General features: G+C 44.0%; 2 protein-coding genes across 3 annotated transcripts in view; one reads left to right on the forward strand and one right to left on the reverse strand.

Moving 5' to 3' along the window:
* LOC135385768 (checkpoint protein HUS1-like) lies at positions 1-14199 on the forward strand. The gene is made up of 8 exons (XM_064615277.1): positions 1-243; positions 3588-3715; positions 3788-3964; positions 5399-5506; positions 9041-9115; positions 9178-9277; positions 9373-9480; positions 13979-14199. The coding sequence occupies exons 1-8, from the start codon at positions 192-194 to the stop codon at positions 14062-14064; spliced, it is 834 nt and encodes a 277-aa protein (XP_064471347.1). The 5' UTR covers positions 1-191; the 3' UTR covers positions 14065-14199.
* LOC135385767 (ataxin-7-like protein 3) overlaps positions 13948-26717 on the reverse strand; it is a 16360-nt gene continuing 3590 nt past the window's right edge. Inside the window, exons 5-11 of one of the 2 annotated variants that reach the window (XM_064615276.1) lie at positions 25355-25437; positions 25175-25237; positions 25046-25117; positions 24938-24963; positions 21404-21522; positions 21003-21145; positions 13948-15221 (exon numbers count right to left, since the gene is read on the reverse strand). In XM_064615276.1, the coding sequence (XP_064471346.1) occupies positions 15082-15221; positions 21003-21145; positions 21404-21522; positions 24938-24963; positions 25046-25117; positions 25175-25237; positions 25355-25437 (646 nt within the window). In that variant the 3' untranslated portion in view covers positions 13948-15081. Of the gene's footprint in view, positions 15222-21002; positions 21149-21403; positions 21523-24937; positions 24964-25045; positions 25118-25174; positions 25238-25354; positions 25438-26717 lie in introns of both variants that reach the window. The other variant, XM_064615275.1, reaches the window with a different exon arrangement.

The raw sequence follows: 26717 nt of genomic DNA on the forward strand, positions 1-26717 counted from the left end.
TGCCAAATCGCCAACGCCATTGCCATAACTATCACCGTAAACGTAAAATTGTGGTTGTGTTTTTGAACTTGAACATGTGAACAAAGTTTTGGACTACGCCGTCACATTTTGAATGCCACCGTGGTTTTGAATTGTTGAATGTTTCAATTCTTTGAATTACAGTTATGTAGCGCTTCCTGACTTTTAGCAAAATGAAGTTTCGCGCTCGAATTGTAGACGTTGCCTGCATTCAGCAGTTCGTCAGTAAGCAATCACCGTGCACGTTCTCACCTTTATTTGGCTTATGCTCTTGATTTTGCGTTCATGAATCTTTACGGTTCATTGTACGTCCACGCGCAAGTGTTGCAAAGGCAATCCATACAAGGTCAAGACAGATGCGTTTTACGTGTGAACACTTTCAAGCACGGGAATGCAGTTACGTTAGGATATATTGCAAGGGGAAACCAAGCCTAGTACAAAAGCGAAACTGAAATCCAGAACGAAATTCGTGTTTTAGTGATTGGAATGGAAAGATATGCTACCAAAAGGCAAAGAAGTGCACATGAAAACTTGTAAAGGCAAAAATGTTCCAAAAATCGTGACTTATTGTAAGAAAATAACGCTAACACTGACTTGACACAACAACAAAGAAACAAATTTTAATAACGAACGTTTTGTCACCCATACGCCAGGCATTATCAGTGCAGACGAAGGGCAGAATGAGGGAAAAGCCAGACAGGTTACTTACGTAGGTGCGAGTACAGTTAAGGAAGTGGGCCACGGTTTTTGTTGCAGACAGCCTCATCTCTTCTAATGAGACTGTCTGCAACAGAAACCGTGGCCCACTTCCCTAATTGTACTCGGACCTACTTAAGTAACCTGTCTGGCTTTTCCCTCGTTCTGCTTTTCGTCTGCAGTGATGATGTTTCCTGTATGAGAGAAAAAATGTTTGTTATTAAGTTTTGGTTTCCTTGTTGTTGTGTCAAGTCAGTGTATGAGCATTATTTTCTTATGAAAACTTGTGCATGTATATCTGTCGGGATCTCAATGTTCTTTTAGCCAAAAACGTTGTGGGGACCTCTCATCCCTTTTCGTTCGACAGGAGGTTACATCTTCCTTGGGGCAACATTTAATCCCAAATGATGAAACTTAGTTAGAGAACTTTCACTCTTCTGCGGGATGCAACAATAAGGAGGTGTAATAACAGAACAGGTGTAAAAAGGTGAATTGTATGAGCAAATGTGTGTGTGTACATGCTGGAGTCATGCATGGTGTTATGCACCTATTCTGCCACCAAAGTAGCATGCCACTTTCAGGGGGACTCAAAGTTTAAAGGTCCATATAAGAGCGCATAGTGTTGTGCTTACAAACATTGAATGTGCCATTACTGGAGTTGTCCTGTGGAGGCCATCATCCGTTACAAACTTTGCTTGCAGCACAGTTTTGGGACTGGAGATTGGTAACCTTTTGGGAGGTCGCCAGACAGTAAACCATATTGGGGCGCAGCAATGACTCATCTGTAAGACATGTAACACGTGACATGTAAGACATGATTTTATACTAACATTTAAAGATCTCCTCCGTCAAGACAAGTCTTATGAAGGCATAATGTTACGTTGCAGTTATCATTGAAGATGTCAATAAATTTTGAACATGCAGTAGAACACCTTTATAGTGAAGTTGGTCAGACCACTCAAAAGCTTCACTATATCAGTGCTTAAAAGTTTCTACCACACATAACATACAGAATGTTTTCTAAATGGAACCAGTTGACATGAATAGAAAATGCTTTTTCTTTGATAAACTTTTTTGAAAGAATTTGAAAACTTTTCTTCGCAGCCTTGTGCCAAATATTTATCTTCACTGCATCAGTTTCTTCATTATAAGTATCGTCACTATAGAGGGGAAAAAATGCGTGGGCATTGATAGCCATTTAATTGGGACTGCAGGTTTTCTTCACTACATGCTTATGTTCACTATATGCAGGTTCACTATATCAACAGTCTGCTGTAAAAGTAGAATGCAAGCAGGCTGAGGTAAATGTGAATAGGGTAATGTTTCCTCGAGTTTGAGGGAAAAGGGAGGCTGTTGCGAACCGCCGGATGGTAGCGAGGCCGATCCCAACATCCTGGGGCAGGAACGTAGGCAGAGGCAAGGAGCTCAACGAAACAGAAAGTGTATTTACAGAAGTATACAAGAGTTCCCTCTTTAGTGGGTCACAGTGTTCGCTTAAATAGGCGACGTCCCTGGGAATCAGGTCGGAGTCGGCAGTGGTTCCAGGAAAGCTGACCTCGTTATCTCCCCTAGTCCCTCATGAATGGGCTCTTGGGCTGTGAGGAAGAGGGCTTCCCGAGTTGTGGGAGGAAGGCGAAAATGGCGAGTCGTAACAAGGCACAAGGCAGAACACTTGCGTCCCTTTTTTTCTTCATACTCAAATATATGTTACTGTATTCAATCAATTTGTCATTGCAGTATCTTCTGGGCCACTTCAGTTCTAGGAAATGCCAATAGCACCCCACCGCGTGACACAAACATTTCACAGCCCCCTTCATACTGTAACTTCAGTACTCAGGGCGACACTCTACCCCCGTTGCTGGTGGTAATGTGGTGAAGTTGATAATGAGTTGCCTCACAGCAAGGATCGAAGTCCTACAGTGTCCTAGCTAGAGCTGATCTAGAGACACTGAAAGTCTGGTTCTAACAGTTGGTTGTGTGGGCAATGGAGAAGGATATGCTCTAGATCTTCCAGATCCCCGCAGTGACAGCATCTTGGAGAGTCAACCTGTCGCAAGCGGTAACGCCACTGAGCTGTAAAAACCACATTGAGTCACATCTGACGAATTAATGCAGCGTCTTGACGAAAGGTGCTTCGTATACATTGACGACTTCCTTGTACATAGCTGTCTCACCACCAGCTGAGCACACAAAGCATGCCTGTCTTCAAACGAAGCTGCGTTATTATTAGGCTCGAGCCACAGGCTTCCACCATAATATTATAAGTGGAGCATTCCTCTCACACATGCTGTCTCCATCAGTGGATCGGCAGAGCATGGTTTCGAACCATGGAATCCTGGGCTATGGTTCCAGACAAGCAGAGGTGGATACGAATATCTCAAACAGCTGTACGCAGCTATTTTCAGCAGTAAATAGCACACATGCAATATGACATTGATGATTGGGTCTGATAAGGTTGAATCACAAGAATGGTAACCCCCCCCCCCCCTCTCTCTCTCTCTCTCATGTCTCATCAGCTCGTCATCAGATGATCAGTGCATGCAACATACGGATCCTCAGAAGTGTAGATGGACGTATCATTGAATATTGAATAGTGTAGACAATTATCTCTCGCTTGTCTAGATCAAAAATGCAGGACTGCTTGGGAGCATCTTTATTTGTGGATTGCTTCTCCTTTTTCGAGGACGTACATGGTATTGGCTTACATAAACAGTTAGGTGTTGGGGGCCTCTTCTGAATCACGCGGCGGATTGGCACCGTGCTTTCGTTTTTTTCTTCGGGCCAAAGTGCGTGAGTTCGCACGTTTACAATAGTGTGATGTAGATTATGCTTCTGGATCATGATTTAGTGAGGTTTCTCATGGTGATTTGCAGAGGTAGTGACAACCATTGCCAAATTGGCCAAGGTTGTTGCCATTCGCTTCACATTGGATGGAGTCTTTTTCATAGTCAACGATGACGTAGTTGGAGGAGGAGGAGGCGTGTGGGCTGAAGTTCCTCAGGTACATGTGCACCAAATTCCAGTTTGTAATTTTGCAGCATCTGACATGATGTTGTCGGCTGTTCTTTTACAGGAATCAATCTTTCAAGAGTTTAATATGGTGGGGGTTTCTGAAGAGTTCAATGAGATCTACCTTGAGGTCGTTATCAATAACTTGGCAAGTGTTTTAAAGTCGACGGACCAGGCAAAGGCTGTCAAGATGAAGCTAACAAAGAAGCAGACGCCTTGTCTCACTTTCGAAATTGAACTGGTAGGCATCTCACGGCTTTTTCTTCTTCGATATGGTACACATGTTGAATGACTCAGAGCTGTCGTTACTGTATGAACTGAGCAACGCTGATCATCAGCTGAATCCGCAGGCAAACCACTGAAACACTATCTTATACTGGGAAGTAAGAAGCTCTACTTTCAAAATCCACAGAGCAAGTAGAAATGACGCATGGAACCGATATTGCTATACCAGAAGCAGGGTATGTGGATATGGAATGCATGGAAGAGGATTTTGATTTCTGTGCTTCAAAGAGCAATGGGGCAACAACTTCACTGGTGCAAAGTAATTCTGTTCCAGCTGATCCAATTCTGTTTTTTGCTTCGTGCCTTGGAGAGCTAGTATGTTAGTTTGATCTTCAGCATATCTTGCAGCTCACACAAGGGGCCTAATCTATAGTTCAACAGACAAGAAAGCCGACAGAATGCAAAGCAAACGTGACAACACTCGGGAGGAAACAAAGACTGCTTCTTTCTTTTTAAAATCCAGTTAGTAAAAGGACTGCATGCCTTCAGAAAGCCTTTGAAATTGACCTTTTCACATACGTGTCGTATCCTAGCTGCTCTCCAGTGAACCACGCTCAGCGCAAGCCAAGACAAATCCACGTGGGTAGCACAAAGGACCACACCGGTCCGGAGTGGGACCGACGAGCTCATGCTGTTCGTGCCATCTCCCCACTGGTCCCCACTTCCGTTGTCCCCATACCGTTACCATACCCGTTACCATACCCATACTAGTTTAGTATGACTGCGCTAGTTTATATGAGCACATGCTGGCTCTATTTTATTGCAATCCTGTACTGTCCATAGAAAATGTCATAAGGCTTTGCCATGAGTATCCAGCTATCACAATGTTCATAGGGGAGATGTAACACTAGATATTCTTGCTTGATTTCCTTGGTGCTCACTGGTGATCCACTGTGATTCGATGGATACCAGCTATAAAGGCATACTGGCTTGCTAGAGGCTATTGCTTTGTACAGGCAAATAGTGTACGCCATTTATTGCCGAGTCTTGTACAGCAGAATTCAGACCAACACAGCTACCATAGCACCATAATTCCCAGAGGATTGGTGAAAGGATAGCAGTTGGTGAAAAGTCAACAAGTGTTGCTGCAAGTGCTCTCCGTCTTTTCGACAACTGCTGCAGTCTCAAGCATCGATGTTCGCCTGCAGTCCAAGTTTCAATAGAAAAAAAAGAGGAAGAAGAAAAAAAGAAGGCACACAGAAAATTGGAATCACAAATACCAGAAACTGATGTGGTTGGATTCGAGTGCTCCCACTGCACTTGCTGACATTTCGTCAACCACCATCCTCTCATCTACCAAGAGGATGACTGTCACCCTAGTATTGTTTTGCGCATGGCGATACTTCTTTGTCTTGTTATGCTTTGTCAGTCATGTATACTGTCGTTGCAGGCACCCCTGACTGCTAATGCCCGCACAGTCATGCATGACGTGCCAGTAAGAGTTATCCCACGTAGAATGTGGGCAAACTACGTGGAGCCGTCGGTTGGGGATTTCAGCGTAAGTGTTCTGAAGCAAAGATTTGTCACTCTTCTACATTCTCCTTGGCAGAAACTGCACAATTAACAAACATGCATCGCATGAAGGTACTGAAAGAGAATGGTTAAAAAGGAAGCGAGATGGTGGCATGGGAGTGTAGAATATCATGCAAGACTGGCGGCAGGAAATAGGGGCAAGAAGGTACAAGGTCGCGTTTGTATGAAACATTCCTGTCTATGGTCTTGCATTTCTCATTATGGCTGTGAATATGATTTGTGTAATTTCAAGAACTCTTCACAGGGGGCACAGGTAGGTTCAGCCACCATGTCCTTAAAGTTATTTTTTTCATGTCAGTCCGATGAGGATTGACATGTGCATGCTTTTTCCATAGAGAGATGCTTACTTTTACACAGGGTGGCTAGCAACCTGGAAAACCGGGAACTGTTAGGGAATTTTGATGCGACTGGAAAAGTCAGGGGATTGTTAGGGAATTTGCTAGAAAGCAGCTGAAGTCAGGGAAAATCACAGACAGGCGCTGTGGCGATGCACAGCGAATCGCGAGTGCCCATCAGTGGTTGAGTGGTCATGCCGCAGCAACGTTGCTCTGATTACAGCAATGTGCCAATACAACAAGCTCAGAGGCAGAAAAGTAGGGCGTCCTAATTAATACTCAATAAATGATCTTTCTGTTTTATGAGGGATCTGTCTCAAACCGTAGCAGCAGGCACCAAGTTCCCTTTTGTCTTGGTCTGGGAATTTGCTTGAAATACGTAGTCAGTGGAAACCTGGAAAAGTCAGGGAATTTGAAGGCTTGTTACACAGAGTGAATTTTCTCGAGTCTCTTCTGCTATTCTGGCAACTACCGCTTTTTCCGCCGTTATTAATCCTCTTGTCGTACATTTTAATCCTTATACCATGACATTTAATCCATTTGCCATCCAAATTAATCCTCCTTTCATTATTTTTAATCCTCATTTTGCATAATTTAATCCATTTCTCATGCAATTTAATCCAAGTGACTATGTGTGGGCTACATGACTTTTTTTTATTTTGGGACAATTCCCATGTGTACGGGTATTGCATGTGGGTTTCTGCACCATAATGGGATACTGTGAGACTGTGAATCTGGATTACGGTATTGTGGGACTATTCCCATGTCTACGAGTTTTACCCATGGTTTTCATTAAAAACGTGGGTTTCTGTACTGTAATGCGATACTGTGGGACTGCAAATCTGGATTGCGATATTGTGGGACTATTTCCATGTCTGCGGATATTACTCATGCTTTTATTAAAAACATAGGTTCCTGCATTGTAGTGAGATACTATGGGACTGTCTATCTGGATCTGGATAACAGTCCCACAGTATCCCATTACAGTGCAGAAACCCACGTTTTTAATGAAAACCAGGGGTAAAATGGGACATGGGAATTTTCCCAAAATACAAAAAAAGTCACGTAGCCCACACATAGTCACGTGGATTAAATTGCATGAGAAATGGATTAAATTATGTAAAATGAGGATTAAAAATAATGAAGGGAGGATTAATTCGGATGGCAAAAGGATTAAATGACATGGCATAAGGATTAAAATGTATGACAAAAGGATTAATAACGACGAAAAAAGCTGTAGTACAGAACTCAAATTATCCTTCTATAGTGTGAAGCATGGTGGTTGAGCACCACCAAACACAATTTTACAAGAACAGGCAATGCATGCTTTGCATTGTCCTTCGTGCCTTTGAGAGCTTTACCAACAGGCATCAGTGTTTCCTTCCAAGAGAGCTAGCCCTCTTGTTGCTCGTGTCTGCAGCCGCTAACAGTCTAATCTATTAGGGATATGCAGATACTCAAAATTGTGAATAAACATAGATTATTTTTGCTGTATGTGTGGCATTTGGTGCAAAGTACCCAAAATTATTTTTAAATTGTGCTCCAAGTTTGCAACTTTATTTTTTCAACAGCATGCCTGCTGAAGTAATGATAATAGTGCCTAAAGTGTAATTGGTCAAGGCTTTGGGGGACTCTGCTGTTACACATGTGGATACTGTGCCTCCAATCCAATTAACAACCAGTGCCAGAACACAGTACAAAGAGAAACATGACAACACAACTCTGATACGGGGACCTGGCATACTGGGATACTGGCAACTACTCCAAGTTTCTGTTTTAGTAAATTACCGTGCCTCCTAGGGAATTAGCGAGTAGTACAAAAGTAGGTGGCTGTCATCAGTTTCCTCACTTGCATGAAAGTGAAGCATATCATCTACTTTAAGCTTCTAAGGTGATCGAGCATGCAGCTACGTTATTGTACATTATTGTACCATACTACAGCAGCCTGCATGCATCCTTGCACCTCCGAGGTAGCATTCTGTTGTGCATGCTTTCAGGACTCTCTGTCCGAATATTTCATCATGTCTCCATTGGGTTAACAAACTGTTAAGTTAGCAATTCAAATTGTAATACAAGATCATCCTGCTGAAATGGTGGAAGTGATATGTGCCAGTCCAGTGAAATTGTCACCCTGGCAAGCGGGCTATGTTGGCTGGCTGTGGCACTGGACATCATGGTCTTGTGTCTACAATGTCCGAAATGCTGTCTACCAGCACTACTTGCTAAGAATAGGTTGCTCACCTCTGGTAGCACCACTTCAATAATAATAATAATAAAAAAAAAAACGATGGACAGAACAAAAAGCTGCTACTGCTCGTGGATGCACTGCTTTCAAAGAGGTTGGCATGGGGCCCGGAACACACTCTGGGAAGGCAAACATCCTTCGCAGGCAGATCGGAGAAAGCACATCCACCTAGGTGTCCATATGGGAACTTTGGTTGGCTGTGCCTGTAAGAAGAGCAGTCATAGAATTGAAGTGCGTCGTCTATTTGTGCCAAGCAGCTATCTCATCTGTCTTAAAAGGATTCATAGACCTCAACATTCTTCACGGTCAGCAACTGTTGTAGCCTACACTGTTGTTGACTTATGTGCTTGATTGTCTTTGATCATGTCGTAAAAATGGTCACTCAGCAGAAATAAAGAGCCAGCAGTCAGTAAAGAAATCATGCTGTTGGTGTGATGTGCAGCCAACTGGGCCTAGACCTGCTCAAACCAGATTAGGTGGTCTTGGATGACGGAATGGAACAGTCATTGCTGTCACCCAACATTGCATGTCTGAACATCGTCAAACATTAGACCTCATTTGTTTAACAGATTTTATAGAATATCTGCTACTATAGAAACATTATACAGACATACAGATGTGGCAAAATGGCTGTTCCTAAAACCACCTCAAAACAAGTTCCATATTCACATGTTCAGCTCACAAACTTATTCTTGCTATTTGCACACCCTTGAACACATCAAACATTGGTATCTTGTGTATCATGTAAATACCACAGAAATTCGGGTTAAAAGAAAATCATATGTTATGCCATTGTTCTGCCTCTTAATTTGCATGTTTCCTTAGAAAGTCCAAAGCATTTGTATATTGGACTGGAATGGTTTTACCTTCTCTCATGTATTCCAGATTGAAGTGCATTATCTTTCTCCATGTGTTCCAGATTGAGGTAATCTTACCTTCTCTAAGAGTCCTCAAGCACATTGTGGACAAGATGAAAAATCTCAGTACTTGTGCGGTAATAAAAATTTGTGTATGACTACTGCTTGTAGGTTCTCTTATGCTGCAACCTACTTTCAGGTCATGTCCGTCTCTCGTCATGGTGAAATGACCTTGTCTGCTGAAGGTGACTTAGTAACTGTTACAACACACTTTAAAGATCTTCAGGTTCCCTCAGTTGGTAAGCTTTGTTATAAATGCATTAGTTGTTGGTTGTGCATAACAGAATTTGTAGGCACCTTCAGTGTCACAGTCTCATGTGCTTGCACTTGACAGGTGACACTGGAACTGCAAACGTTGACAGCTTTGAGGCAAGGGTAGATCTAAGGAGATTCACCACACTACTGAATGGACAAAACCTAAATCCCAGTCAAGTCACATGTAGTGAGTATCGGATTGGCATATTTTTTGTGATTGTAAGACTTGTGTTTGCAGCATAACGCACACAAACTTGTGAAACTGTCCCATATTTATCTTTCAAATTTTGCCATAGAAGATTTATTAGGTATGCTTAATAACAGAGCATTAAATAAGTGCTGACACATGTAGTAGTGCATAAAGAAAGAACGAGTAAGCATATACTGGACCAGCAAAGAGTTATGGCTGCAATGCACATACAACATAAATTGTGAGAGGAAAAAACGAAGAGTAGAAGTAACATGAAAATAATATGCTATTTGTGTGAGCAATATCAAAAATGTGTAATGAAAACTGCTGCTTTCGAGAAAAACCATCCTGGTCGTCCTGCACTTGCGTCAAGCAAATTCTATGAGGAGGTGACTCATTCCTATCTGTCGTTTGCGCGGGATGTGCTTTACCACATTACCACGAGTCCTGGTTTGTTAATACTTTAGGTTTTCCCACTTATTTTAATCTAATGGTCACTCAATTTAATCCAAGCGCTACACAATTTAATCCAGTGGTCAAACAAATTAATCCATGCACAACCCAGTGTAATCCAAACGCTATCCAATTTAATCCCTGCAACACATGTAAATGTATTCCATATGTATTTTGTCATGGAAATTGTCATGACTGAGACTTTCATGATTATGCCAATGTACCATGACACTGCAAAAACCAGGGGTTGTTGCATCAGCAGTCATAAATCTATGATACATTGATGTAATCATGAAAGTCTCAGTTATGACAATTGCCTTGACAAAATACATATGGAATACATTTACATGTGTTGCTTGGATTAAATTGCATAGTGCTTGGATTAATTTGGTTGACCACTGGATTAAATTGGGTAGCGCTTGGATTAAATTGAGTGACCAATGGATTAAAATGAGCGGGAAAACATGTAGTAGCTATGTAGTAGAAGGCCAGAGGACACCCACTGCATGCATTGTATTTCTACATTTTGGATGTGTGTGTCACGGGGAGCACAACTGGGACCTAGACGACTGACTAGCCCCGGATGCCGCTGACGTGGATTTTCACAGAGGGCCACAACCTTCACACGCTGTGTCTGGCTGTTTGAGATTACAGTTCTATACGTGTTGCATGGGGGTACCACAGGAAACATAATTAGGCCCTGTTGGCTTTGAAGTCTTCAACTCCTGGCTTTGCACGGAAGGCATACACAGGCACAAATTCAGTATGGGATTACTTCATCTCTCGAGTAGATGCTGTCAACGTTCAGTGGTGATGGTGAGCCTATGACCAGAGCCTGAAGTTTTAGGGTTTTACCCGATTCTTCCCCGAATTTGCACCCTGAATTGAAGGTTGCCTCTTTAGGGTGAAACTTGATTTTTACCTCGCAAATTGCCCTCACTGGGATGTCTGTAGGAATGCATTAATTTACTTGTTTGGCAGAAAAATTCAGTTACATCACCATTTGTACCAAACCATGAGTAACTGAGCCCGATTTCACCCCAAATTTAGCATACTGGAAGTTTTTTCACCCGAATTCACACGAATTTAGTGCACATGTTTATTTACCCGATTTTTACCCCCCGAATTTAGAAAAAAATATTTCCCGAAAACTTCACGCTCTACCTATGACTCATGCAGCTCTCCAGTTGTTGAGGGGATATTCTTACATACTCACTCGTACTAGCTCAGACCCTCACCCCCTTTTTTTGTGTGTGGGGAGAGCTTTATTGTTGAAGCGTGTAGTGGGAGAAGGGACACTTAATGATTTGGGAATGCTATCGCCCAACCACTGGAGTGGCTTGGTGTCTCAGCACACCCTGCTGAAGCCCCTCTCCATACAGCTTATGTGCCTCCTAATGTGCAGCAATCAACTAGGCAAGCCTGTCACATTGTCACATCTTTGTTATCAGCTCAGTGGCTATACAGTATGTGTTTGCTTATTGGCAAGTATTGGCATTTACAGTGTAGGCAAGCGATATGATTTAGGGTCGACGGGGACAGCATATCTGAGTATTCCTCAGCGGACATCGATTTTCTACCGACTTAGGAACACACACAAGCAAGTCCCCACAATTTCTCAAAAAGAAAAAAAAAAAGTCAAATTGTCCTTATTGGTGCAGTATAGTCCCAATGGCATAGCGAATTACACTGACCCTTGCATCAACACTAGACAGCTCTGTGGTTACGCCTTGATCTTCTCTTTGACATGCAGAAGTCTTTAAGTAATGTCTTTCCTTTATCGATCTCATTGCCATTTATATTTGTGTGGAGAGCTTATCAGTATATGTAACATCCACGTGCATGTTACATACTTTACGTGAAAAATGCGTAGGTGTTCTTTACATTCTCCAACAGTGCTGCTTTTATGTAATAGTATTGCCAAGCTTATCCTGAGTAGAGGCACAAGCTGTTTCCACAGCACATACAATTTTAGCAAGCTTGTGACGCTCCGGAGAGACTTCTTTTCAGTCCTCCGTGCACTCTTTCCAGACCCCTGATGGGCTGCTGCCTAGGCAGCACTCCCATACATGATGTGACCACCTTTAATCACCACTTGCCTGTCACGGCTACTTGATAGCGTTTAGTGACGGCTAAGTAACTTGGGACAAAGCAGAGGTTGGTATGCTCAGTATTTGACCTTTGTTACTGGGCATGCTTGCATCTCCATATAGACACAGATAATAGAGCTAGAATAATAGACACAGATCATATAGACACATAGGCTAAATTGACTTTAGCGTATCCCTTCCTGCACATCCTTTCTCCTGTTCTCGCTATCCTTCATGCCACTTTTTTTATTTTTCAATGTATCTCTGTCTCCTCGCGTCCTAGGCGGTTATATCTGGTTATATTTTGCTGCAATAATGCGGGTGTGATCAGGTTGAACTGAATCGACTGAATATTGATATTCTGTGTCTGCTGATGTGTCATGTGTACTATGCCGAATAAACAAAATATTTAAATCTGATTCAGTCCCAATCAACCTGGTTCATTCAGCAGGGTCTCTGTTTTGACAGTTTGTATGAGCATATTTATGCATTTACAACAGTTTCCGAAGTCCTGAGTTAGTTGTAATGACATCGGATCCCCTTGGCCCAGCAGTTTTGGGGGAATATCGGGTTAAACCAGTTTTTGCTTATTTGAATGGGGGGGGGGGGGGGGGGGGGGTAAATATCTGGTGTAATAGGGTATAACACCTGCATAACGCAACCTGGGTATCCATAATGCAGGAACTGATTTTCAACCCAACATTGCTGTCAAAGGTTCAGCAAAGTCCCTGACTAGCAGCAGGTGGTGCTTCCTGTTGGAACACACCTGTTGCCCTTAGAAGAAAACACATATCGTTAAATACATTACATGCATACTGTATCATACAGGGCGTCCCAGAAAACGTGTCATTGAATTTTAATTAAAAAAGTACACCACCTAGAATCATGCGTTCAATGGTATTTGTTCTTACCTCCTGATGTGAATGTCGTGTAACATAAGTCTAATTACGTAAATTTTTTCGAACGAAAATCAGAAATTTGCAAAGTAAAGGTCACTTTTTTACCCCATCAATGTGAAGGTTCGAAACCCAGCCTACACCGGCATCATAGAAAGAAAGAACACAGGCATGGTGGCTTATCGCATCTGACTTTTGTTGGGATCATGCTTTCCCTCTCCCAATTTCAGAAACTATCGCTTTTTCCACTGTCACTTTGTGGGCTGGGCTTGGAGCCTCCTTTCGTCGGACTGAGAGCGATTGTGCTCAAAAAGTCGTCGCATGCTATGGTCTGGTGCTCCCAAAAGCATGATATTCGGCTTTTTTTCCCCGATGGGATAGCTCGTGGATATCATTGTCAATTATCATGAATTTGATTGAATTCGGCACGCTCTTCATATTGGTGGGGTAAAAAACTGAACTTTACTTGACGAATGTCAGAGTTCAGTTCACAAATATTTACATAATTAAGCTTGTGATACATAACATTCACATCAGGAGGTGGCATAAACCTAGTAAGAACAAATGCCGTTGACCGCATATTTCTAGGTGGCGTAGTTTTTAAAAAAATATAATTCAATGACACGTTTTTTTGGGATACCCTATATAGGGTCTTGCTTTTTCAGGTGAAACATGTACCCGATATCTACAGTCTAAATTTACTTTACTGTGGATCGGGTTATGCAGGGTGTTCTCACACTTACCTTTTGAATTAGCGATCTGCAGAACTAAACTTGTAAATCAAACAAACTGCATTTTTGACCTGTGCTCATTGTAAGTGTGGTCTGGCATCATGACCAAAGGCTACATCGCCCGACAACACAAATGCAAAAGTAGTGCATAATTTTGCCTCGAATTTGGAAAAGGCATTTAACTTGATGTCAGACACAAGACAGCTTGCTTCTGTACTTGGTGCATTTGGCATACTGATGCTGAATGCATAATCTTGTGCAAATGACTGAAATGTAACATTGATGAAGCAGAAGGACAGCTTATGCAATGTTCTTTATTTTTCAGAAATAACTCACCAGAAGCTATCTCACTTTCTTTTCTGCCATGACAGCGGAACTTTACAGTACTTCCTGCCGTGTGTCTATTCCTAGAATAGACATTTCAACCAATTTGGGACTTTCCCACACAGAAGCTCTGCTAGTTGCCATTACCCACAACACAGTACAGAGATGCCCTTGCTTACCTATCACAGTTCACAGGAATTAAAACATATTTTTTCAACTTCCTATGATGGACATCCTTCAGTTTATCATTACACCTGGTGATAGGTAAGGGCTATGAGCAAATACTATCACAGGTCACAGTCTGTGTGCCCTTGTGCATCACTAGAAGATGCCATTTATACAGCAGTGAGTTCTGGAAAAAAAAAACATTTTTAATGTTACGGCTCTATGTTTAGAATAGCCTGTACGCCTGTTCTGGCTGGCTGTTCCTTGCATTTTGTGGCATCTGCTCTGGAACGAGATAGTCAGAGTTCTTTGGTGACCGACCACCACCCAAGGAGCAAACGCACCACTTTGCCTGCTTATCGTGCTAGACAACACAGAGATTCAAACAATTTCACCCTAGCATGGGACACAACATCAGTGGCCTTAATCGTTTCTCCTATAAAGCTGGAAGGTTATTTAGTTCTACACTCACGAAATATCACAGGCTGACAATGAAACGAACATGATTCGCCTCCCCCAGCAAGGAAACCTGAGACTTCACCACCCGTGGGGTCCCCAATAGACACAGTAAAAAAACAAAACAAAAAGGAAAACAACAGCTGCTGTGGTTTTGACCACAGTGCTCTGGAGTATCACTGGAATTATGTGACATACGGTACAGGAGACACACTAAAACAGACACATGTACAGGGACACAGAACAACTAAACAGCGACTGGACCACACATTGTCAGGTCCTGTGAGTTAGTGTGGGGATGTGCACTGTGGAGGTGTCACAGCCTTGCAGCGCAGAAAGGGTGACTTGCTCCATCCACCAAGGAAGTGCTCGATTGCCACTGTGCAGTACTGTTGGTAGTTCCAGAAGCATTGTGACTGCAGAGTGAGGAACTTTGGCCCATTTGGCACTGAGGTGTTCCAATTGGAAGATTCCAAGGACGAGTCACAGCACATCGCTAGTGCTGTGCTCAGAGCTGATGCTTGGAATGGAGCTGCTGGATTTTGTCTTGGACTTCTTCACTGCACCTCCATGATTACCACTTAAAGTTGGAAGCCTCTTTTCTTTCTTTTTGCTTGTTGAGCCTAGAGGTGGAAGTGGTATGGTAAGTTTGATGTATGCAGTCAGCAGCAATGTTTTAATGACACAAGCATGTGGCTCTTTGACGAAGGACTTTTCTGCATCAATATGTTCCTGGATCTATCATACGTATGCTAGATTCATATGCACATCAGTACAAGCATTGCCCTGTGCCTCTCACAGTGTATTTCCGATTCCTTTTCGCCAACTACTATCTTCCAGAGCAATCTTTAAGCACACCTCTGAATGCCTTTTATCCCAACAAATGGAAGGGTTTTTGTGTCACTGCAGACGATGTCAAGACGACAAACAAATTGCATCAGCAGCAATGAAGTACTGTGATACCCCAATGATGTAATTTTCACAGGAGGGAAAAAAAGAAAAAGTCACAAGATGCAGGAAACAGGACAAGCATAAAAGTTTGGAAGACCACAACTATGCCTCACCTGCGAGGAAGCTACAACACTGTTCCTACAGCCTCAACACCTGTTCAGGCATGAGCACCAAGGCTGTACTGAACAAAGTTGCAATTGCCCATTTAGTTTTCCAACTTTGCAGAGTAGTGTGTTCCCCATTTAGCTGAGGTTTTCAATGAATCAATGAATTTCCTATCCACGTCGACTACAGCAGCATATCGGTGAATAGTCCCTTCGTTCGCTCCATGCACTCAGCACATAATTCCACTGATTGAACACTGGGCATCGTGAAATTAAAAGCGCTAAAACTAGACGAAGTGTGCTATTTGTGTGCGTCTTCATCTGGTTTTAGCACTTTTCATTTCACAATATGTATCACCATGCAATTGCTGAAATTGCTAGTTTCATCTAGCAGAATGATATTCATTTCGTTAGTGTCTCCTGCTCCAGTCCAATTTTGTAGTGTCCTGGGGATGCACCAACCTTTCACCTTTGGGGACAGGCATCTTTTGTTATTACTGTTCTAAGGAATGGTGAGTGAAAGGAAAGGGTATGCCATGAGAGGTGTCAGCATTGCCAGATGAGGGAGTCCGCAACTCTTGCATGATGAAGGAATCTGAAATTTGATTGGCTAGGCAACCGCTGAATGTACAAGAGAGTTACTAAGTATACCCTAAGTAAGCATGCTGAAGGCGTGCCCTCTCTCATGGCGGTTTTATAGCTGCGCTTGAACACGTGATCTCCAAGCAGCAGCCAATGGGTGCAGTGCTTGTGCTGCGACATACCTCACCTCAGGAAAACTCTGAGGGTTCGCTTGGAAATGCTATCACATTTCATGCATGTGGTTGACGACCAGGTAGGAGCCCTTGTGTGGAGGATCAGTGGTTAGTGATACGCAGTGGAGGATGCAGGCTACATGCTGTCGATGTGCACAAGAGTGTGCATGCAGGTTTTGGTGGATGCGTAACTTTGCCAACAAACTATGGTGGGGTGGTGCTGTTCGGAGGTTGTTATGGATATTCTTTTTAGTCAGCTGACATAATCCTTGGTGTTTGGAATGCCTGTGGTTTTCGTTTGGGCTAAAGAACTCTTCCAGTCCATGAGCTCAGATGCTGTATGCCAAAAGTCTGGCTTGAAGACAGAACAAAGGCAGAGCAGGATGACCGGTGTTAGGTTAAACTCTTACCTTAATAGGAGGATACAATATGCAAGAAACGGGCGAGTCGCCTGTGGTATATGAGTTTGTTCTGCCCCAGCAGCTTCGACTGAGGAAAAACTGCGTCAGACGTAACGCGAGCTTCCCTTTGCTCCTCAGCCTTTAGGTACGTTGCACCCTCACGTGGAGAGCTTCGGATACAATTGCACGTACACGTACGGAGAGCGCAGGGAACATCCAACATCTCCCTCCTTAACTCTGGTCGCACCCGTAACGGGTTGGTGGCTTCAGATGTCTTCCATAACGTGACGTAGGTCCAGACGCTTCCGGTACTCTTTGTGGAGTTGTCCCATCGGATGGACCTGGAGGTTGAACGCAGGGCAAACTGGAAACAGACAGCTGATCACCGTCAATGCTGCTTCCTCGGTGGTCAAGCACTAAGTGCTTTGCATTTCGGCGAACGGTGCCCTGATCTGTGATAACCCAGTAAGACCGAGGAGTGTCAGCCACACTCAATATCGTTCCGTGGCGTTTAAGGTCAGTTACCCGGACCTTCTGCTGAGATTTGAACTCCTCACGTTCCCGGACAGAATGGCGCCTGTTGAAATTTATTTCTTGACGTTTTCTTCTTTCGCCTTCAAATGCGCTCAGCTGATCAGCATTGGGCACAGATGGTAGCAGCAGCTACGCCGCGATAGGTACGTGTGTGCGCAACCGTCTGTTGAACAGCAGTTCAGCAGGGCTGAAACCATTGGCCAGGAGCATTGCTCGATACGCTAGGAGTGCTCTGCAAGGGTCAGATGATTTCGAGATCTTCGCTTTCGCGATTTTTACCGCTGCTTCAGCGCAACCATTACTTTGTGGATATTTGGGGCTCGAAGTGGTGTGGGCAAAACCCCAATCCTTGGCAAAAATGGTGAACTCTGAGCGAAACTGTGGCCCGTTGTCCGTGACCACCATTTCCGGAATCCCATATCTCGCAAAAATCGACTTTGACTTAAGGATGACTGGCTCCGGCCTCTGGTTCTCCAGAAAAGCGATTTCGATGTAGCAGGAGTAGTAGTCCATTACTAACAAGTAGTTCTTCCCATTGGCATAAAAAAGACCCATTGCCACCCTTTGCCATGGGCGGTCAGGGAAAGGAGCTGAAATAAGGGGTTGGCTCCGAGGCAGTCTTTGCTTCATGCAACTCACACATTTCTCCACCATGTCAACTATATCATGCGATATGCCTGGCCACCAGCAAGACTCTTTGGCTCGCCTTTTGCATTTGACTATGCCCTCGTGTCCGTCGTGGAGAGAGCTAAGCACTGAAGGACACAATGCTGCAGGTATGAGGAATCTCTGTCCTCTCATCAGAATTCCTTCATGCAAAGTAAGTTCATTTCTGAACTGCCAGTATGGTAAGCAGTCTTCACACACTTGTAAGTTTGTGTCTGGCCAGGTAGTCCGAAGATATGTACGCATCCGCACCGCCTCAGGTCTCCATGCCAAGAAAGAAGCCGAGCAAGCGAACTCCTTCGTGTACCTCATGGGTCCCAAAGCAGAGGAGATTTTCGCCACTCTACCTACTCCTGCAGGAAAGAAGGAATCGTACGCCGATGTCCTCGCGGCCTTCGAAGAGTTTTTCATCATAAAGAAGAACGCGGTGTATGAGCAGGCTGTGTTCAACAGCCGCTCGCAACGTGAGGGAGAGCCGCCAGCGGACTTCATCACTGCGCTGTATGCGTTGGTTGAAACATGTGATTACGGCAACCTCAAAGACAAGCTTCTCAGGGATCGAATCGTGGTCGGAGTTCGAGACGGAAAGCTGTCCACAGAGTTGCAAATGGAGAGCGACCTGACCTTGGAACGAGCCATACTGCTTACCAAGCAAACTGAAACCGTCGGGCGGCAGCAAGAGAATCGGAAACACTCCACCAACGCGGCGCCAGCTCAAACCGTCCATGTTGACAGACTACAAGCAAAGCCACAACAGACAAAGAAGACCCAAGCCAAGGCTGTTTCAAATTCAACGGAGGAACATTCTAAAGCAACACAATCATACTACTGGTGTGGGAAGCCAGGAAAACATCCGAGGCCACAATGCCCCGCAGCAAGAGCTCGAAGCAACAATTGTGGCAAACCAGGTCATTCTGTCTCAGTATGCAAAGCCAAGCGGCTACAGCAGGTTGATCAGCAGCCTCAAGGCACACAGAATGAGGACGAAGTGTTCTTTGCTGGAGCAATCACCACTGCTCAGAAGAAAATGCTATGGAAAGTTTCGGTCCTTGTTAATGATCAAGAAGTTACTTTCCGTCTGGACACCGGTGCTGATGTCACTGTCGTGCCGACTAACCTGCTATCGAAACTTTAGAGTCTACCCTTGTTGAGCCAGACATGGTCATCCTCGGACCAGCTAGACAAGGGAACTCTGCATGCAACTGTTGCATTTCAAGGTAAAAGTGTTGAGGCAAACCTCTACGTCACAAAGGGCATGGATGAACCACTCCTTGGGTTAGACCTTGTCGAGGGTCTCGATATCTTGCGCCAAGTGAGCGGAACCTATGCAGGATCGCTCCTGGATCCAGTCAACGAGTACCCAGAGCTGTTTCAAGGCTTGGGGCAAACACTCTACGAATGCAAAATCCGACTGAGATCAGAAATCGAGCCCATTGCAGTGACATCACCACGGCGCATACCGGCTTCTTTGTTGAAGGCTGTAGAGAATCAGCTCCTGAAGATGGAAAGTGAAGGCATTATTGGCGTGGATAGTATAGGCGTAACCAACTGAGTGGTGCTCTCCCATTGTAGTAGTGCCTAAAAAGAACGGGGATGTGCGCATATGTGTGCACTACACAAATCTCAACAAATGTGTGCAACGAGAATATCACCCAATTTCAAGTGTAGAACCGCTCCTTGCCGCACACGGTGTCCCGATTTTGCGGATGCAAAAGTCTCTGATGACTTACATCTGGGACACGTACGTGACGGATAAGAGCCTCTTCAAATTCTGCAACTTCCTCCGTCCCTTGTTCGGGGAGTGGTTGTCTGGACAGTGTATCTGCAACTACGAGGTCTTTGCCTGGAACATGTTGCATTGTATAGTCGAAGCTCATCGTTCTAAGACGTAAGCGTCGAAGGCGTGGTGTGAGGTCATCTACTGGTTTCCTAGTGAACAGGGGAATAAGTGGCTTGTGATCTGTTTCTATGTGAAACTTCAGTCCGACCACGTAGTCTTTGAATTTCTCGCACGCCATGTGACTGCAAGGGCTTCCTTTTCTATTTGAGAGCAACCACCTTCTGCCTCTGTGAGTGACTTGGATGCGTAGGCAACGACCCGCAATCTTTTGTCCTCTTGTCGCTGCATGAGGACTGCTCCAAGGTCATAACTTGAAGCATCGGCTGATAGTATTGTTTTTTCGTTGGACAGTACAATGCCAGGACTGGTGGCGACATGAGCACATGGCACTTCTTCAAATGCACGTTGTTGAGCACAGTCCCAAGGTTCAACTCTTTAATAGGAGGATACAATATGCAAGAGACGGGCGAGTTCGCTCTGCCCCAGCAGCTTCGACTGAGGAAAAACTGCGTCAGACGTAACGTGAGCTTCCCTTTGCTTCTCAGCCTTTAGGTACGTTGCACCTTCACGTGAAGAGCTTCGGATACAATTGCACGTACACGTATGGAAAGCACAGGGAACGTCCAACAACTGGCAATGCCTCTGTCCAAGCCGTATGTTTGCTACAGACCTTGATTGCCCATTGTGCCTTGTAAAGATTTTTGTGGTAAAGCGAACTCCTTTTGATGATGTATTCATGTCACTTGTTCACATACGTCACGTTTGTTGCATCTCAAAGCAAACAGAGTAAAAATCTACTGTGATGATGAGTACTTTGCACAGCCTTCAAAAATTGCACATCTGCCCAATCTTATTTATTTGAGGCGAAAGCATACCAGAACATAGTTTGTTCATCGTCATCTTGCTGCAGAGGTGCACTGCACAAATGTAGTAGAAGGAAGTAGGCCTTCTGCATCAAGTGTGGGACTATCACTTTACTGAAATACCTAATATTGTCCTTTACATGGATGTCTTCTCAGCAAAACTACAATGTTTTTCCCTGCAAAGGCCCTTATCCCCTTTTGCTCAGGCCACCACAACTTGTGGAGAATCTCATGTTATTGTGCACTGCAGCGTAGCAACTTTTAAGATTTAGGAGCAAGACCTTCCTTACCGTTGCTCCCTTGGTAGCTGCCATCAGCCGGAGAAGAGTTGGTTGAGCTAACGTTTTCCCACATCTGCAGTGAGTGGGTGTCTGACTCGTCAAAGGTGTCGACATCAATGTGCATTTCATCACCAGGATCTCCAGATGGCATGCTACTGCAAGGATGTTCCACGAGAAGTAGCAGTTATGCTTTTACACTGAGCATAAACTGTATGTAAACACAAAATGTTGGTAACTGTAACCTGGGAGTTGAAATGAAGATTTGAACACTAGTATTTATTTTAACTTATTTAGCAGTTGTTTTTGCCTTCTGGGTGTAGTGAACTGTATCTAAACTGTTGTGGACAAACTCGAGAACCAGCCTTCATTTCCCTTCAGTTCTCTGACAATCAAACAGGACAAGTGCTTACTTGCTGTTCTGGCCAAGCAGGAAAACCCGGACAGCCTTGCGCTGTTCGTCAGTGTGTTGTGGGCAACGATGAGATCGCGTACACATCTTCTTCGTGTGCTCCGAGATCACACCACACATCTTTGAAACAGAGATCCATAGCAATTTAAAGAATAAAATTTGGGGTGGTTTTCTAAATGTGAGCAAGAATTTGGCTGTTGTCATTGTTTGTGTGTTTTCAACATATTCTAGAGCACAAAAGATACGCCTTCAAGAAGATGGAGGAGTGTGCGCCCCACAAATTGGGGCGTACACTCCACAAAACCACGTGAATTGGAATGTGGCTCCTCAACATTGTATCACTTGTGGACATGCAAAGGCACTGGCAGCTACGTAATATTTACTGTAAGGCAGTCACACAGCTTCTAGTAGAGCTTTGTCATCTCTTTTCCATGCATCAATGATCACGGTGAGCGGCGGCTGTGGGTATACCCTCGGTTACTCACAGACACTCACACATTTTTGCGATTCGCGGGTAAAATGTACCTGCAATGCGTTCGCAGGTAGTGCGAGTAACCCTGCACCCACTAGACTAACCGTTTGCACCCTAACTTACTCCTTAATTTTGGCATTGTCCCGAGTTTTCATTGAGACAAATACCTACAAACGAAAACTTTTTCACATATTCCATGGTCCTTTTGCTTAAATAGCTAACAAGTTTGGCTTTGAACATCAAGCGAAACAGCACACACTCATGGAAATCCCTCGTTTCTTTCAACTTATCTGGCAGCACATGAGCTGATCACCTCACGATATCGCGGTCAGATTCGACTAGCTCTTACCGTGTCAGTCGTTTTCCCACACAGACTGTAAAAACAGAACTTGACTGCACGACACACTCAAAACTAACTGTCATTATGGATGATATCGTTCTCTTTTCTGATTTGCTTTACAGGTTTGCTGTTTGCGAGTAAGAATTCAGTGATGCTGCGGGTAAAATGCGGGTGTACCCGTACTGTGTCCGCAGGTAATGCGGGTATACCCGCATCACACGCTGCGGCTGGCACATCTGTTGTTTGGGTGCGGGTACCAATTTACGTGCCCATGCTCAACTCTAATGATTATGCGCTAAAACCCCTAGGTTTCTGCGGTGGAAAATTAGTTTCTCAGCGAACCAGAATTTAATCTGCAGCTGTCCGCAGGTGAAAGGCATGACACCCACAGGGATTTTTCTGTTTCAATGCAACTGAACAAGGGATACACAAAGGATTTCATTTGTTTCTACTTTTCACATAAAATGGAATTATCTATGTGGAATAGCGGCCTTGACTTACAAATTAACAAAGCACAACAGCACCTTGACCTGTAGGTCAAATTAGCTACGTTTTGTATTTTTGTTGCGTAGATAATGCTGATGATGATGATGATTAGGGCTTTTCTGGCGAAGGACTACAAAGCTCGCGTAGATAATGCTGCTTCTTCGATACAATGTCCCCACTGTGGCTCAAACATCTTTCAGCATCAGTGGAGTTGATTGGCACAGGAAGGTACCAGAGAGCAATATATGCTAAAGCAGGTATGAGCTCTTTCATCCTGGACCGGAACTTGATATTGTTAAGTACGGACAAGAGCATGTTTCTTTGGAAAGAAATCCAGACAGCGGGTTATCACTGGCTTGCAACTCGCCTGCACTCTTGAGGTACAACTACCATTCGACAGCCAGGCTTGTTGCGTGAGCTGCCAGACTAGGAATGGCACTGTACTATTACCAGTTCTGTGTCATGGAGGTAATTTGCAGTGGGTCTAAATGCCTTATGCACTTGAAAAACTTCCAGATGTGTGATCCTTCCAAGTAAGCTTCTGCTTTTTCAGCAACTTTCTTCATTCAATTTGTCAGTCCTCTAGAAATGTGAGAAGCTTCAATTGCTGGCACATTTTCATCTAGAATTAAGGTTTCACACTCTTCTTGTGTTGCAGCCTTGAAGTGTTCCCACAGCGTAAAGAGAGCACTGTAGCCTTGTGGCTAGATATTTTTTGGCCTTCTACAGCTTTCAATAGGGTTGCAGCTTTTCTCCCAAAAAACACTAATGCAGCACACGCTATACACATTAGATCTGGGTATTGCTCACAAAGTAGTTCTTGAAGAAAGTCAACCTTTCCTCCATCTCCATATTGCCCGATTTTTTCTCAGAAGAGAAGTATAGTGTTCAAAGTACGTTGAATGTACTTCTACAGCCTGTAGCCATGAGTTCCACCGTGCCACTGGGGCAAGAGGCGTCTTGGCTCCTTGCACATTGCCTCCAGGCGTCTTAGCTCCAGATGTGATTTAGAGAGCGCTCCCTTGCTGCTCGACAATCTGAAAATTTTTTTTCATGGCCGCTACAAACTTGTCAACAAGTTCAAAAGAGCTCTGCATGGTGCTCCCAACAAGTTTCACTGTATGCGCGACACAAGTAATATGCACGGAACTCTCGCACAAAGTATGAATGTGTTCTTTAAAGGCTTTCATCGTGCATGTGGCGTTATCGCTTACAAAGCATGCAACGTCTTCAAACACGGTGCCGTACGTCGTCGTCTTGGCAACGATGCGTCCGATGGTCCCTGCATTTGCTTTGTCAACAAATGGCACTTCGACGAGGATTAGCTTAAGACCTTTGTTCAAACTGCTCGGTGTCTTGATGAAGAGAACGTTGACGACACGCTTCGATCTGTCATCAGTGGTCTTGTTTACCGATTCTCGCAGCATGTTCCTCAGAGTGGTTACGTGTCTTTCAAACAGCTGGGGAACTCGAACACAAAGTGCATCAGAACAACGAATGGAGCTGCCATTTGTGATGCGAGTCTGCAGGAAGCTCCTAATGTTTAGGTTATCCACCGTCTCTAACAGAATATTAGCGGAAATCGGAGCCTCTAGGAATTCCATTACCACGTCTTCTTTGGCTTCCTTGTTTGTGACCATGGGTTCCAGAGTCTGCAGCTTCTTTACGGTCGTATCACCACCTGATTGCTCCCTTGTTCTCGCTTTAGCTTGTCAGTGTTCATGCGATGATTGCCACTTGCTGTGCAGTTGTCGATCGTCAGCTTGCATTGATAGTCAACAGACTTCGCACAAGCTCAACAAAAAAATAATTACGCAATCTTCATAAAAGCCTGAAGCCTTAACTCTCGAGAACAGTCACACACAGTTTTCTTGCTTTAATTCGACATTGCACACGCCACCACAGAGTTGGATATGCTGAACGCAGCCGCACGTGCGTCCACGAGAAGCGCCTACTGGATCGTGATTGTCTCACTGTTGTCACGACATTTGGTGTCCCCGAGTTTTGCAATCTTGTGCAACGGAAATGCAACCACAGCCAGCACGTCGTAGTGGTAGTCTTATCTAACTGACCGTGTCACTGTTAGTTCTGCGTTTTTCTTTTTTATCGTTTCATTTCATGAAGAAAATTTCATGCAAGGCTAGGGACTCTAATTCCATCTGATCAGAGTTAAGAGTAGGATAAAATAAGCAATACCAACTCAGGTTGACCTATAACAGGAAGTAAACTTGGCTTACCTGAACAAGTAAGGTTCGTTTTTGCTCTGAAATGCAGTAATTGTGTTAGCAGCCACTTCTGAAGCTCACAAAACATTGCATGATGGTAAGAACATTGCATGGACCAACCTATTGAGAGTGACTCATAATTTGTGATGGTGCTGGTGCCTTCCACAACACTTGAGCTGTTTTGCTGATCACCTAATGCACAACTCAGATCTAAGACACCTTGTATGGCAGAAAGTTGCTGGCACATACCATTTTTAGGTTTTCCCTTTATCCTCCTTGAGGAATGTTTGTCCTTCCTTTTCTTAGAAGTAGCTGTAAGTATTTACATTTTTTTATGTATATTGGCACACAGAAAGTAAAAGGATTGCAGGATAAGTGTTAGTTTAGCTCAGCCTGAAAGGCATATCTGTGTGCTGGATAAGTACTCACACTTCCTGTCCGATGTGTAGTTCCAGTCACTATCATTATCATAGTCATCGACATCACTTTCTGCTTTGCCACTATTCGCAATTCTGTAGAGAAAAATGAATTTTACTGCTGCTCATCACCAGAGGCATAGGCATACTGTAATAACTGAAATGCTGACTTGCACATAGTGTGTTGCAATGTAACTTGGTGGAGGTTGGTTATAATCATCCCACGTGTAAAAGAGTATGGAATACAATCCATTCATACTTTGTGTTCTTCCACACCTACATTAGATTCAATATACCTGTCTCCATGTCTCTTACAGAAAACACTGCACTGCAGATGGTATGATTAAAACCAATCCTGGGAGCAGGCCCAATCTTTATAGACCTTTTCAAGAATGCCCCATCTGTTTACTACTGCTGTCTGTAGCATTTGGGGCTTCGGTGGTATAGAAAGGTTGTAAAAGCCATTCTTCATCTGCACACCTTGGAATATGATCTAAGTCCCTCATTAACGGAACAAGTGCAAGGGCGCAGGCGAGCTGGTACATGATAATACGACGGGAACCCAGAGACAGGGGAAGGAAACACGAAACACACACGATCTCAGACACAGCAACCCTTTTACTGAACAAACATAGAAAGTCAAGTTCCCAACAGTCTCCGTATAGGTGCAAGGGTTACCGACCTCCCTTCCTCTACAGTAAACTGCTTGGGTTTATGAATGAAGGTGCTAGGGATGCTTCCACAGAACCTCAGTCGGCCAAGATGCGTGTTTCTATACCATATCACCATGCTGTATCACACAATATTTTAGCCGTAGCAAAAAGGTTTGGGATTCAAGTTGTCTTCTCGAATGTCCTACGTCTTAGCTCACTAACGCCGTTTCTGTCAAAAAGTCTGTATGCGGTGTTTCCCATAGGGATCAGTTTGTCAATTGCAATAATCGCGTGGTATACTGTATCCCGCTCGCTTGCGGTTTTTGTTATGTAGGGCAAACCGGGCGTTGTTTAAACACAAGGCTGCTTGAACACAGAAGGAATGCGCTTTCACTTTCCGGGAACTCAGAACTTGTTGCCCATTTGAAGCTGTGTCACAATTGTGAGCCCCTCTTGGAAGAGACGACTGTCCTTGGGAAAGTGCTTGACCCGGCTGGCCGCCTGTTAGCGGAATACAAAGAGATTAAGGCGAGAGGGAATTGTGTTATTGTTGCATCTATTTCACCCTTGCCACCCATACGGAGACTGTTGGGAACTTGACTTTCTATGTTTGTTCAGTAAAAGAGTTGCTGTGTCCGAGATCGTGTGTGTTTCAAGTTTCCTTCCCCTGTCTAAGGGTTCCCTTCGTATTATAAGTCCCTCATATTTATTACAGCTTGACAT

Source organism: Ornithodoros turicata, chromosome 2 (assembly GCF_037126465.1).
Source record: "Ornithodoros turicata isolate Travis chromosome 2, ASM3712646v1, whole genome shotgun sequence".
Taxonomy (NCBI): Eukaryota; Metazoa; Arthropoda; class Arachnida; order Ixodida; family Argasidae; genus Ornithodoros; species Ornithodoros turicata.